The following is a 14980-nucleotide window of genomic DNA, read 5'->3' on the forward strand; positions in this document are numbered from 1 at the left end:
ACTAGTTCTATCAGTTCCACTAGTTCTATCAGTTCCACTAGTTCTATCAGGTCCACTAGTTCTATCAGGTCCACTAGTTCTATCAGGTCCACTAGTTCTATCAGGTCCACTAGTTCTATCAGGTCCACTAGTTCTATCAGGTCCACTAGTTCTATCAGTTCCACTAGTTCCATCAGTTCCACTAGTTCCATCAGTTCCACTAGTTCCATCAGTTCCACTAGTTCTATCAGTTCCACTAGTTCTATCAGTTCCACTAGTTCCATCAGTTCTATCAGTTCCACTAGTTCTATCAGTTCCACTAGTTCCATCAGTTCTATCAGTTCCACCAGTTCTATCAGTTCCACTAGTTCTATCAGTTCTACTAGTTCTATCAGTTCCACTAGTTCTATCAGTTTCACTAGTTCTATCAGTTCCACTAGTTCTATCAGTTCCACTAGTTCCATCAGTTCCATCAGTTCCACTAGTTCCATCAGGTCCACTAGTTCCATCAGTTCCACTAGTTCCATCAGTTCCACTAGTTCCACTAGTTCTATCAGTTCCACTAATTCCACTAGTTCTATCAGTTCCACTAATTCCACTAGTTCTATCAGTTCCACTAGTTCCACCAGTTCTATCAGTTCCACTAGTTCCACCAGTTCTATCAGTTCCACTAGTTCTATCAGTTCCACTAGTTCTATCAGTTCCACTAGTTCCATCAGTTCCACTAGTTCCATCAGTTCCACTAGTTCCATCACTTCCACTAGTTCCATCACTTCCACTAGTTCTATCAGGTCCACTAGTTCTATCAGTTCCACTAGTTCCATCAGTTCCACTAGTTCTATCAGTTCCACTAGTTCCATCAGTTCCACTAGTTCCATCAGTTCCACTAGTTCTATCAGTTCCACTAATTCCACTAGTTCTATCAGTTCCACTAATTCCACTAGTTCTATCAGTTCCACTAGTTCCACCAGTTCTATCAGTTCCACTAGTTCCACCAGTTCTATCAGTTCCACCAGTTCTATCAGTTCCACCAGTTCTATCAGTTCCACTAGTTCCATCAGTTCCACTAGTTCCATCAGTTCCACTAGTTCCATCAGTTCCACTAGTTCTATCAGTTCCACTAATTCCACTAGTTCTATCAGTTCCACTAATTCCACTAGTTCTATCAGTTCCACTAGTTCCACCAGTTCTATCAGTTCCACCAGTTCTATCAGTTCCACTAGTTCTATCAGTTCCACTAGTTCCATCAGTTCCACTAGTTCCATCAGTTCCACTAGTTCCACCAGTTCCACTAGTTCCACCAGTTCCACTAGTTCCACCAGTTCCACTATCAGTTCCATCAGTTCTATCAGTTCCACTAGTTCTATCAGTTCTCAGGTCCACTAGTTATATCAGTTCCATCAGTTCCATCAGTTCCACTGGTTCTATCAGTTCTCAGGTCCACTAGTTATATCAGTTCCATCAGTTCCATCAGTTCCACTGGTTCTATCAGTTCTCAGGTCCACTAGTTCGATCAGTTCCATCAGTTCCACTAGTTCCATCAGTTCCATTAGTTCCATCAGTTCCACTAGTTCTATCAGTTCCACTAGTTCTATCAGTTCCACTAGTTCCATCAGTTCCACTAGTTCCATCTGTTCCACTAGTTCCATCACTTCCACTAGTTCTATCAGTTCCACTAGTTCTATCAGTTCCACTAGTTCTATCAGTTCCACTAGTTCTATCAGGTCCACTAGTTCTATCAGGTCCACTAGTTCTATCAGGTCCACTAGTTCCATCAGTTCCACTAGTTCTATCAGTTCCACTAGTTCCATCAGTTCTATCAGTTCCACTAGTTCTATCAGTTCCACTAGTTCCATCAGTTCTATCAGTTCCACCAGTTCTATCAGTTCCACCAGTTCTATCAGTTCTACTAGTTCTATCAGTTCCACTAGTTCTATCAGTTTCACTAGTTCTATCAGTTCCACTAGTTCTATCAGTTCCACTAGTTCTATCAGTTCCACTAGTTCTATCAGTTCCATCAGTTCCACTAGTTCCATCAGGTCCACTAGTTCCATCAGTTCCACTAGTTCCATCAGTTCCACTAGTTCCACTAGTTCTATCAGTTCCACTAATTCCACTAGTTCTATCAGTTCCACTAATTCCACTAGTTCTATCAGTTCCACTAGTTCCACCAGTTCTATCAGTTCCACTAGTTCCACCAGTTCTATCAGTTCCACTAGTTCTATCAGTTCCACTAGTTCTATCAGTTCCACTAGTTCCATCAGTTCCACTAGTTCCATCAGTTCCACTAGTTCCATCAGTTCCACTAGTTCCATCAGTTCCACTAGTTCCATCAGTTCCACTAGTTCCATCACTTCCACTAGTTCCATCACTTCCACTAGTTCCATCACTTCCACTAGTTCCATCACTTCCACTAGTTCTATCAGGTCCACTAGTTCTATCAGTTCCACTAGTTCCATCAGTTCCACTAGTTCCATCAGTTCCACTAGTTCCATCAGTTCCACTAGTTCCATCAGTTCCACTAGTTCCACTAGTTCTATCAGTTCCACTAATTCCACTAGTTCTATCAGTTCCACTAGTTCCACCAGTTCCACCAGTTCTATCAGTTCCACCAGTTCTATCAGTTCCACCAGTTCTATCAGTTCCACCAGTTCTATCAGTTCCACTAGTTCCATCAGTTCCACTAGTTCCATCAGTTCCACTAGTTCCATCAGTTCCACTAGTTCTATCAGTTCCACTAATTCCACTAGTTCTATCAGTTCCACTAATTCCACTAGTTCTATCAGTTCCACTAGTTCCACCAGTTCTATCAGTTCCACCAGTTCTATCAGTTCCACTAGTTCTATCAGTTCCACTAGTTCTATCAGTTCCACTAGTTCCATCAGTTCCACTAGTTCCATCAGTTCCACTAGTTCCATCACTTCCACTAGTTCCATCAGTTCCACTAGTTCCATCACTTCCACTAGTTCCACCAGTTCCACTAGTTCCACCAGTTCCACTATCAGTTCCATCAGTTCTCAGGTCCACTAGTTATATCAGTTCCATCAGTTCCATCAGTTCCACTGGTTCTATCAGTTCTCAGGTCCACTAGTTATATCAGTTCCATCAGTTCCATCAGTTCCACTGGTTCTATCAGTTCTCAGGTCCACTAGTTCGATCAGTTCCATCAGTTCCACTAGTTCCATCAGTTCCATTAGTTCCATCAGTTCCACTAGTTCTATCAGTTCCACTAGTTCTATCAGTTCCACTAGTTCCATCAGTTCCACTAGTTCCATCTGTTCCACTAGTTCCATCACTTCCACTAGTTCTATCAGTTCCACTAGTTCTATCAGTTCCACTAGTTCTATCAGTTCCACTAGTTCTATCAGGTCCACTAGTTCTATCAGGTCCACTAGTTCTATCAGGTCCACTAGTTCTATCGGGTCCACTAGTTCCATCAGTTCCACTAGTTCCATCACTTCCACTAGTTCCATCAGTTCCACTAGTTCCATCAGTTCCACTAGTTCCACCAGTTCCACTAGTTCCACCAGTTCCACTAGTTCCACCAGTTCCACTATCAGTTCCATCAGTTCTATCAGTTCCACTAGTTCTATCAGTTCTCAGGTCCACTAGTTATATCAGTTCCATCAGTTCCATCAGTTCCACTGGTTCTATCAGTTCTCAGGTCCACTAGTTATATCAGTTCCATCAGTTCCATCAGTTCCACTGGTTCTATCAGTTCTCAGGTCCACTAGTTCGATCAGTTCCATCAGTTCCACTAGTTCCATCAGTTCCATTAGTTCCATCAGTTCCACTAGTTCTATCAGTTCCACTAGTTCTATCAGTTCCACTAGTTCCATCAGTTCCACTAGTTCCATCTGTTCCACTAGTTCCATCACTTCCACTAGTTCTATCAGTTCCACTAGTTCTATCAGTTCCACTAGTTCTATCAGTTCCACTAGTTCTATCAGTTCCACTAGTTCTATCAGGTCCACTAGTTCCATCAGTTCCACTAGTTCCATCAGTTCCACTAGTTCCATCAGTTCCACTAGTTCCATCAGTTCCACTAGTTCTATCAGTTCCACTAGTTCCATCAGTTCCACTAGTTCCATCAGTTCTATCAGTTCCACTAGTTCTATCAGTTCTACTAGTTCTATCAGTTCCACTAGTTCTATCAGTTTCACTAGTTCTATCAGTTCCACTAGTTCTATCAGTTCCACTAGTTCTATCAGTTCCACTAGTTCCATCAGTTCCACTAGTTCCATCAGTTCCATCAGTTCCACTAGTTCCATCAGGTCCACTAGTTCCATCAGGTCCACTAGTTCCATCAGTTCCACTAGTTCCATCAGTTCCACTAGTTCCACTAGTTCTATCAGTTCCACTAATTCCACTAGTTCTATCAGTTCCACTAATTCCACTAGTTCTATCAGTTCCACTAGTTCCACCAGTTCTATCAGTTCCACTAGTTCTATCAGTTCCACTAGTTCTATCAGTTCCACTAGTTCCATCAGTTCCACTAGTTCCATCAGTTCCACTAGTTCCATCAGTTCCACTAGTTCCATCACTTCCACTAGTTCCATCACTTCCACTAGTTCCATCACTTCCACTAGTTCCATCACTTCCACTAGTTCCATCACTTCCACTAGTTCCATCACTTCCACTAGTTCCATCACTTCCACTAGTTCCACCACTTCCACTAGTTCCACCAGTTCTACCAGTTCCACTATCAGTTCCATCAGTTCTATCAGTTCCACTAGTTCTATCAGTTCTCAGTTCCACTGGTTCTATCAGTTCTCAGGTCCACTAGTTCGATCAGTTCCATCAGTTCCACTAGTTCCATCAGTTCCACTAGTTCTATCAGTTCCACTAGTTCTATCAGTTCCACTAGTTCCATCAGTTCCACTAGTTCCATCAGTTCCACTAGTTCCACTAGTTCCATCAGTTCCACTAGTTCCATCTGTTCCACTAGTTCTATCAGGTCCACTAGTTCTATCAGGTCCACTAGTTCTATCAGGTCCACTAGTTCTATCAGGTCCACTAGTTCTATCAGGTCCACTAGTTCTATCAGTTCTACTAGTTCTATCAGTTCTACTAGTTCTATCAGTTCCACTAGTTCTTTCAGTTCTACTAGTTCTATCAGTTCCTTCAGTTCCATCAGTTCCACTAGTTCTATCAGTTCCATCAGTTCCACTAGTTCTATCAGTTCCACTAGTTCTTTCAGTTCCACTAGTTCTATCAGGTCCACTAGTTCCACCAGTTCCATCAGTTCTATTAGTTCCACCAGTTCTCAGTTCCATCGGTTCCACTGGTTCCGTCAGTTCCACCAGTTCTCTTTAGTTCCACCAGTTCCGTCGGTTCTGTCAGTTCCACTGGTTCCGTCAGTTCCATCAGTTGTATAATTTCCACTAGTTCTATCAGTTCTCAGTTCCACTGGTTCCATCAGTCCTATATGTCCTATCAGTTCCATAGAACTATCAGTTCCACCAGTTTCTTCAGTTCCACTGGTTCCAATGGTACTTGATTTGACTTGAACTTTGCTGTCCATGGTCAACTTTCATGTTTTTCCAAACTACATAAGGTGCTGTCTTACAGTGGTATTTTCTTTTTACTGGGTATGTGTGTGTTTGTGGGTATGTGTGTGTTTGTGTGTTGGTGGGGGTGTGTGGTCCTTACCGGGTTACGGACGTCGGGCACGGTGAGCCACAGAGGGAAGACTATAGGCAGGAGGAACAGATAGGTGGCCTGTTTACATCTGGTGTCCGGCCACACCAAAGACAGAGGCTTGTCATCAAGGTCATCATCTTCCTCATCTTCCTCATTGTCATCTTCATCAGAGCTTTCCTCATCAGAACTTTCCTCATCAGAACTATCTTCATCACTGTCGTCATCATCATCATCATCATCATCATCATCATCCTCCTCACTACAAGACGAACCAACTGCTGCCGATTTGTCCTCCTATAAGGAAGGAAGGGGGAGGAGGAAGGAGAGGGAGGGAGAGAGCGAGGGGGAGAGAGGGGGTTGGAGGGAGTGGTCAAGGGGGGAGAGATTGATGGAGAGAGGGAAGGAGATGAAGAACGAGAGAGAGGAGAAAAGAGGTGGAGGGAGAGAGAGAAGGAGAGAGGGGGAGCTGTTACCTTGAGTCCCCCTAGTGATGTACTGTATGTATTGATAGGAAGTGTATTGTCATTGTCTTGTACCATCTGACCCTCTGGATGCTCCTTCTTCGTCTCCTCCTCCTTGGCTGGGGCTGGAGCAGGGGCTGGAACTGGGGCGGCTGAGGGTGCAGGGACAGCTGGTTCTTTGTCTGGACAACAGATGGTAAAGGGGGGGGGGGGGGGGGGGCGGGGGGGCGGTCAGAACAGCAGCAGCACTATCCTATCAGTTCAACCAACTCAAACATCATATGTGGGAATTTCCATATTAAAACCCCCCTAGAGTTGATGTCTGCGACTCCGCTTGAATCTAAATGGCATAATAATAAAAATATCCCCATCAAAATCCATCAGTTTAAGCTAGAGAGATGTGTCCACAGCAGCTGCTTATGTCAGCCTTCCGCATCTGAGATGGAAAGTGACCGAGTTACAGCAACGTTTGTCAGACCATGAGACATCCCGAAAATCAGTCTTCTCAGGAAAATATCTGTAGTGTCGGAACGGTTTGGTCTATGGACGACCCTCAGTGTATGGGAGTACACTGCATTCGGAAAGCATTCAGACCCCTGGACTTTTTCCACATTTTGTTACGTTACAGATATATTCTAAAATGGATGAAATAGTTTCCCCTCATCAATCTACACACAATATCGACAAAAGCACATACATTAAAACATTGTTTTTAGCAAATTGTATAAAAAAATAAAGAACTGAAATATTTCATTTAGTACTCAGACCCTTTACTCAGTACTTTACTCAGACCCTTTACTCAGTACTTTACTCAGACCCTTTACTCAGACCCTTTACTCAGACCCTTTACTCAGACCCTTTACTCAGACCCTTTACTCAGTACTTTACTCAGACCCTTTACTCAGACCCTTTACTCAGACCCTTTACTCAGACCCTTTACTCAGACCCTTTACTCAGACCCTTTACTCAGACCCTTTACTCAGACCCTTTACTCAGTACTTTACTCAGTACTTTACTCAGACCCTTTACTCAGACCCTTTACTCAGACCCTTTACTCAGACCCTTTACTCAGACCCTTTACTCAGACCCTTTACTCAGACCCTTTACTCAGACCCTTTACTCAGACCCTTTACTCAGTACTTTACTCAGACCCTTTACTCAGACCCTTTACTCAGACCCTTTACTCAGACCCTTTACTCAGACCCTTTACTCAGACCCTTTACTCAGACCCTTTACTCAGTACTTTACTCAGACCCTTTACTCAGACCCTTTACTCAGACCCTTTACTCAGACCCTTTACTCAGACCCTTTACTCAGACCCTTTACTCAGACCCTTTACTCAGTACTTTACTCAGACCCTTTACTCAGACCCTTTACTCAGACCCTTTACTCAGTACTTTGTTGATGCACCTTTGGCAGCGATTACAGCCTTGAGTCTTCTCCGGTATGACGCTACAAGCTTGGCACAACTGTATTTTGGGAGTTTCTCCCATTCTTCTCTACATATCCTCTCAAGCTCTGTCAGGTTGGATGGGGAGCATCACTGTACAGCTATTTTCAGGTCTCTCCAGAGATGTTTGATCGGATTCAAGTCCAGGCTCTGGCTGGGTCCCTCAAGGACATTCAGAGACTTGTCCCGAAGCCACTCCTGCGTTGTCTTGGCTGTGTTTTTAGGTTCGTTGTCCTGTTGGAAGGGGAACCTTAGTCCCAGTCTGATGTCCTGAGTTCTGTACCAGGTTTTCATCAAGGATCTCTCTGTACTTTGCGCCTTTCATCTTTCCTCAATCCTGACTAGTCTCCCAGTTCCTGCCACTTAAAAACATCCCCACAGCATAATGCTGCCACCACCATGCTTCCCCAGTAGGGATGGTGCCAGGTTTCCTCCCGACATGACGCTTGGCTTTCAGGCCAAAGAGTTCAATCTTGGTTTCATCTTACCAGAGAATCTTGTTTCTCATGGTCTGAGAGTCCTTTAGGTGCCTTTTGGCAAATTCCACATTTGAGATTCTTCAAAGTAGCCACCCTTTGCATTAATGACAGCTTTGCACACTCTTGGCATTCTCTTAACCAGCTTCATGAGGAATGCTTTACCAACAGTCTTGAAAGAGTTCCCACACATGCTGACCACTTCCTGGCTGCTTTTCCTTCACTCTGCGGTCCAACTCATCCTAAACCATCTCAATTGGGTTGAGGTTGGTTGATTGTAGAGTCCGGTCATCTGATGGAGCACTCCATCACTCTCCTTGGTCAAATAGCCCTTACACAGCCTGGAGTTGTATTTTAGGTCATTGTCCTGTTGAAAAACAAATGATAGTCCCACTAAGCGCAAACCAGATGGGATGGCATATCGCTGCAGAATGCGGTTGTAGCCTTGCTGGTTAAGTGTGCCTTGAATTCTAAATAAATCAGACAGTGTCACAAGAAAAGCACCATCACACCTCCTCCTCCATGCTTCATGGTGGAAACCACACATGCAGAGATCATTCGTTCACCTACTCTGCATCTCACAAAGACACGGCGGTTGGAACCAAAAATCTCAAATTTGGTCTCCAGGCCAAAGGACAGATTCCCACTTGTCTAATGTCCATTGCTTGTGATTCTTGGCACAAGCAAGACTCTTATAATTAGTATTTTTTTTGCAGCTAAGCCTGAAGGCCTGAATCACACAGTCTCTTCTGAACAGTTGATGTTGAGATGTGTCCATTACTTGAACTCTGAAGCATTTATTTGGGCTGCAATTTCTGAGTCTGGTAACTCTTATGAACTTAACCTCTGCAGCTGAGGTAACTCTGGGTCTTCCTTCCCTGTGGCGGTCCTCATGAGAGCCAGTTTCATCATAACGCTTGATGTTTTTGCGACTGCACTTGAAGAAACTTTAAAAGTTCTTAATGTTCTGCATTGATTGGCTTTCATGTCTTATAGTAATGATGGACTGTTGTTTCTCTTTGCTTATTTGAGCTGCTCTTGCCATAATATGGACTTGGTCTTTTGCCAAAGAGGGCTATCTTCTGTATACCACCCCTACCTTGTCACAACAACTGATTGGCTCAAACACATTAAGAAGGAAAGAAATTCCACAAATTGACTTTTAAGAAGGCACACCTGTTAATTAAAATGCATTCCAGGTGACTACCTCATGACGCTGGTTGAGAGAATTCCAAGAGTGTGCAAAGCTGTCATCAAGGCAAAGGGTGGCTACTTTGAAGAATCTGAAATATACTTTAATTTTTTTAAACACTTTTTGGTTACTACATGATTCCACATGTGTTATTTCATAGTTATGATGTCTTCACTATTATTCTACAATGTAGAAAATATAAAAAATAAAGAAAAACCCTTGAATGAGTAGGTGTGTCCAAACAGTTGACTGGTACTGTGTTTTTATTTTATATAAGGTGACCTCAAATTCTAAATTAACTAGCTAAAGGATCCTTGGCGTGACCACCTTAAAACAATTCCCTATGTTAGGTTGGTAGAACCACCCCCCCAGGCTTACAATAAAATCAAATGTGTTTTTTTGTGTCACATTCGCCAAATACAGCACTTTACAGTGAAATGCTTACTTACATGCACTCAACCAACAATGCAGTTTAAAAAAATACAATAAAAATAAGAATAAGAAATGAAGGTAACAAATAAAGGGCAGCAGTAAAATAACAGTAGCGAGGCTATATACAGGGTATTATGGTACAGAGTCAATGTGGAGGCTATATACAGGGTATTATGGTACAGAGTCAATGTGGAGGCTATATGCAGGGTGTTACGGTACAGAGTCAATGTGGAGGCTATATACAGGGTATTACGGTACAGAGTCAATGTGGAGGCTATATACAGGGTATTATGGTACAGAGTCAATGTGGAGGCTATATACAGGGTATTATGGTACAGAGTCAATGTGGAGGCTATATGCAGGGTGTTACGGTACAGAGTCAATGTGGAGGCTATATACAGGGTATTACGGTACAGAGTCAATGTGGAGGCTATATACAGGGGGTACCGGTACAGAGTCAATGTGGAGGCTATATACAGGGTATTACGGTACAGAGTCAATGTGGAGGCTATATACAGGGTATTACGGTACAGAGTCAATGTGGAGGCTATATACAGGGTATTACGGTACAGAGTCAATGTGGAGGCTATATACAGGGTATTATGGTACAGAGTCAATGTGGAGGCTATATACAGGGTATTACGGTACAGAGTCAATGTGGAGGCTATATACAGGGTATTATGGTACAGAGTCAATGTGGAGGCTATATACAGGGTATTACGGTACAGAGTCAATGTGGAGGCTATATACAGGGTATTACGGTACAGAGTCAATGTGGAGGCTATATACAGGGTATTACGGTACAGAGTCAATGTGGAGGCTATATACAGGGTATTACGGTACAGAGTCAATGTGGAGGCTATATACAGGGTATTACGGTACAGAGTCAATGTGGAGGCTATATACAGGGTATTATGGTACAGAGTCAATGTGGAGGCTATATACAGGGTATTATGGTACAGAGTCAATGTGGAGGCTATATACAGGGTATTACGGTACAGAGTCAACGTGGAGGCTATATACAGGGTATTACGGTACAGAGTCAATGTGGAGGCTATATACAGGGTATTATGGTACAGAGTCAATGTGGAGGCTATATACAGGGTATTACGGTACAGAGTCAATGTGGAGGCTATATACAGGGTATTATGGTACAGAGTCAATGTGGAGGCTATATACAGGGTATTACGGTACAGAGTCAATGTGGAGGCTATATACAGGGTATTACGGTACAGAGTCAATGTGGAGGCTATATACAGGGTATTACGGTACAGAGTCAATGTGGAGGCTATATACAGGGTATTACGGCACAGAGTCAATGTGGAGGCTATATACAGGGTATTACGGCACAGAGTCAATGTGGAGGCTATATACAGGGTATTACGGTACAGAGTCAATGTGGAGGCTATATACAGGGTATTACGGTACAGAGTCAATGTGGAGGCTATATACAGGGTATTACGGTACAGAGTCAATGTGGAGGCTAAATACAGGGGGTACCGGTACAGAGTCGATGTGGAGGCTATATACAGGGTATTACGGTACAGAGTCAATGTGGAGGCTATATACAGGGTGTTATGGTGCAGAGTCAATGTGGAGGCTATATACAGGGTATTATGGTACAGAGTCAATGTGGAGGCTATATACAGGGGGTACCGGTACAGAGTCAATGTGGAGGCTATATACAGGGTGTTATGGTACAGAGTCAATGTGGAGGCTATATACAGGGTATTACGGTACAGAGTCAATGTGGAGGCTATATACAGGGTATTACAGTACAATGTGGAGGCTATATACAGGGTATTACGGTACAGAGTCAGTGTGGAGGCTATATACAGGGTATTACGGTACAATGTGGAGGCTATATACAGGGGGTACGGTACAGAGTCAATGTGGAGGCTATATGCAGGGGGTACCGGTACAGAGTCAATGTGGAGGCTATATGCAGGGGGTACCGGTACAGAGTCAATGTGGAGGCTATATACAGGGGGTACCGGCACAGAGTCAATGTGGAGGCTATATGCAGGGGGTACCGGTACAGAGTCAATGTGGAGGCTATATACAGGGGGTACTGGTACAGAGTCAATGTGGAGGCTATATACAGGGGGTACCGGCACAGGGTCAATGTGGAGGCTATATACAGGGGGTACCGGTACAGAGTCAATGTGGAGGCTATATACAGGGGGTACTGGTACAGAGTCAATGTGGAGGCTATATACAGGGGGTACCGGCACAGAGTCAATGTGGAGGCTATATACAGGGGTACTGGTACAGAGTCAATGTGGGGGCTATATACAGGGGGTACCGGCACAGAGTCAATGTGGAGGCTATATACAGGGGTACTGGTACAGAGTCAATGTGGAGGCTATATACAGGGGTACTGGTACAGAGTCAATGTGGAGGCTATATACAGGGGGTACCGGTACAGAGTCATTGTGGAGGCTATATACAGGGTATTACGGTACAGAGTCAATGTGGAGGCTATATACAGGGGTACTGGTACGGAGTCAATGTGGAGGTAATATACAGGGGGTACCGGTACAGAGTCATTGTTGAGGCTATATACAGGGTATTACGGTACAGAGTCAATGTGGAGGCTATATACAGGGGTACCGGCACAGAGTCAATGTGGAGGCTATATACAGGGGTACTGGTACAGTGTCAGTGTTCGTTCGGGGGCACCGGTTAGTCAAGGTAATATGTACATGTAGGTAGAGTTAAAGTGACTATGTATAGATAACAGAGTAGCAGCAGCGTAGAAGAGGGGGGGGGGTGTGAGGTGGAAGAATCATAATGAGTTGATAATTCCTATCTGCATAATATGCTGATGTGAGATACTTATTAGAATGTATCCCTTTGGACTCTGGTGTTGGCAGTTGCACTTCTTCCCTCAGCTGGGGCTCAGTCACCTGGGGCCCAGAGAGGGGAGAGGTCAGGCTTGTCTTTCACATGTTCCTGGTGCTATGCAGAATATCATTCTTAAACTACGTGAAGGGAGGGTGTGATTAATGGGGAACTAATTACTGGATTCCACAATGTCTGTGCGCCAGTCACTCCCTCCTTTGGCCTTGGGGGAGATAAGGTATGAGACTAGATGTGTGGGGTAGTGTCTGGAGTTGACGTTTTTGCGCTATGAAATACCAGGAACGAGATTAGAACCTCGTCTTAAGGGCCAAACTGAGCGATAATTTATAGCGAATGCTATCAGGCTACGGGATACTCCTTTCTCATTTAAAAAGTCTCCCCTTGTGACTCATTCTATGTATATGTTGTTCGTCAAGTAGGTTGAAAGGGGTGTATCCTGGCTCTCAAAGACCTTTGTACTTTTGTCTTGGGGCTTTTCAACGGATCGTCAGAAACGGTGATTAGTCGAAATGCCATCACTATTGCAAAGCTCTTATTATTATAGATTTAGTTTAATTATAACTGACTTGTGTGATAAGTTTGTCTCTCCTCATTTAATAGTAAAGAAGTGAACTATCACAGGGGGCAAATAGTCTGAGTAGCCATTTTAATAGGTGTTCAGGAGTCTTTTGGAGTCATTCTAGGGGGTTATCAATCTGTCTATGTAACTGATGTGAAACGGCTAGCTAGTTAGCGGTGGTGCGCGCTAAATAGCGTTTCAATCGGTGACGTCACTTGCTCTGAGACCTTGAAGTAGTAGTTCCCCTTGCTCTGCAAGGGCTGCGGCTTTTGTGGAGCGATGGGTAACGATGCTTCGTGGGTGACTGTTGTTGATGTGTGCAGAGGGTCCCTGGTTCGCTCCCGGGTATGGGCGTGGGGACGGTCTAAAGTTATACTGTTACATCTACTCTTTCAATTCAGGGTAAATTAGCAATAATTGCCATTTGTAAGAGGGAACATAGTTATACTCTATTGTGTACAGACCTGGACAAAGACAAAACCAGAGTTGGAATGGATTTTCATGTATGATTTCATGGTCCAAGGATCTCCTACAGCAGAATGCTTTTATCCAGAGGATAACAGCTCCACCTGCTGGCAGGTAGCAGTAACCTCTCCTACAGCAGAATGCTTTTATCCAGAGAACAACAGCTCCACCTGCTGGCAGATAGCAGTAACCTCTCCTACAGCAGAACATTTTTATCCAGAGGACAACAGCTCCACCTGCTGGCAGGTAGCAGTAACCTCTCCTACAGAAGAATGATTTTATCCAGAGGACAACAGCTCCACCTGCTGGCAGGTAGCAGTAACCTCTCCTACAGAATGATTTTATCCAGAGGACCCAGGACCTCAAACCCAGGACCTCAAACCCAGGACCTCAAACCCAGGACCTCAAACCCAAACACACGTAACCGCCTTTCTGAAGCGTACCCAGTTACACCACCTAGTGGAGACACTTCAGACTTTGTCTTACAGATCCTCATCTGCTACACACTGAGTGAACAAAACATTAGGAACAACTTCCTAATATTGAGTTGTCCCCCCACCCTCCTTCAGAACAGCCTCAATTGTGTCCAGTTGGCTGGAACTGATGAGTGTGAAATCCTGCAGCGCTGCAGTTCTTAACTCTCCAACTGTCAGCTAAATCTTTTGTTTCACCCTCTGAATGGCACACATACAATTCATGTCTCCATTGTCTCAAGGGTTAAAATACCTTTAACCTGTCTCCTCCCCTTATCTACACTGATTGAAGAGGATTTATAACAGTTGACATCAATAAGGGTTCTCTTCACCTGGTCTTTCACCTGGTCAGTCTACGTCATGGAAAGAGCAGGTGTTCTTAATGTTTTGTACTCTGTATATCCACCACCTCAGCATCAGAACTCCTCATTCCTTTGTGTCCAGCTCACCTTTAGGTTTGTCTGTCGTTGCTGTCCCCATGGCAATGCTGTTTAGAAAGGTTGCCTTTTCTTTTTAAACTTCACTGCAAACAAGACAAGCAGACTGTATTTCGGAGAATAACTCGCAAGTCTGCAGTAAAATAACTTGGATGAATGGAATCTTGATGCAACTACTTGATCATTAGCAACACATTACTGTATGTGACAGTCTGAAGACATTACTCTACGTGACAGTCTGAAGACACACACTACTCTACGTGACAGTCTGAAGACACACACTACTCTACGTGACAGTCTGAAGACACACACTACTCTATGTGACAGTCTGAAGACACATTACTGTACGTGACAGTCTGAAGACACATTACTCTACGTGACAGTCTGAAGACACACTACTCTACGTGACAGTCTGAAGACACACTACTACTCTACGTGACAGTCTGAAGACACACACTACTCTATGTGACAGTCTGAAGACACACACTACTCTGTGACAGTCTGAAGACACACACTACTCTATGTGACAGTCTGAAGACACACTACTC

At 43.9% G+C, this 14980-nt stretch overlaps 2 protein-coding genes across 2 annotated transcripts in view; one reads left to right on the forward strand and one right to left on the reverse strand.

Moving 5' to 3' along the window:
• Positions 1-14980, forward strand: part of LOC116356317 (uncharacterized) — a 124655-nt gene that overhangs the window by 23741 nt on the left and 85934 nt on the right. The gene's annotated exons all lie outside the window — the stretch shown is intronic.
• Positions 1-14980, reverse strand: part of LOC116356290 (sodium/potassium/calcium exchanger 1-like) — a 49450-nt gene that overhangs the window by 16071 nt on the left and 18399 nt on the right. The window contains exons 5-6 of the mRNA XM_031801367.1: positions 6159-6265; positions 5632-5916 (exon numbers count right to left, since the gene is read on the reverse strand). Of these exons, the coding sequence (XP_031657227.1) occupies positions 5632-5916; positions 6159-6265 (392 nt within the window). The remainder of the gene's footprint in view (positions 1-5631; positions 5917-6158; positions 6266-14980) is intronic.

This window comes from Oncorhynchus kisutch, linkage group LG22, assembly GCF_002021735.2.
Source record: "Oncorhynchus kisutch isolate 150728-3 linkage group LG22, Okis_V2, whole genome shotgun sequence".
NCBI lineage: Eukaryota > Metazoa > Chordata > Actinopteri > Salmoniformes > Salmonidae > Oncorhynchus > Oncorhynchus kisutch.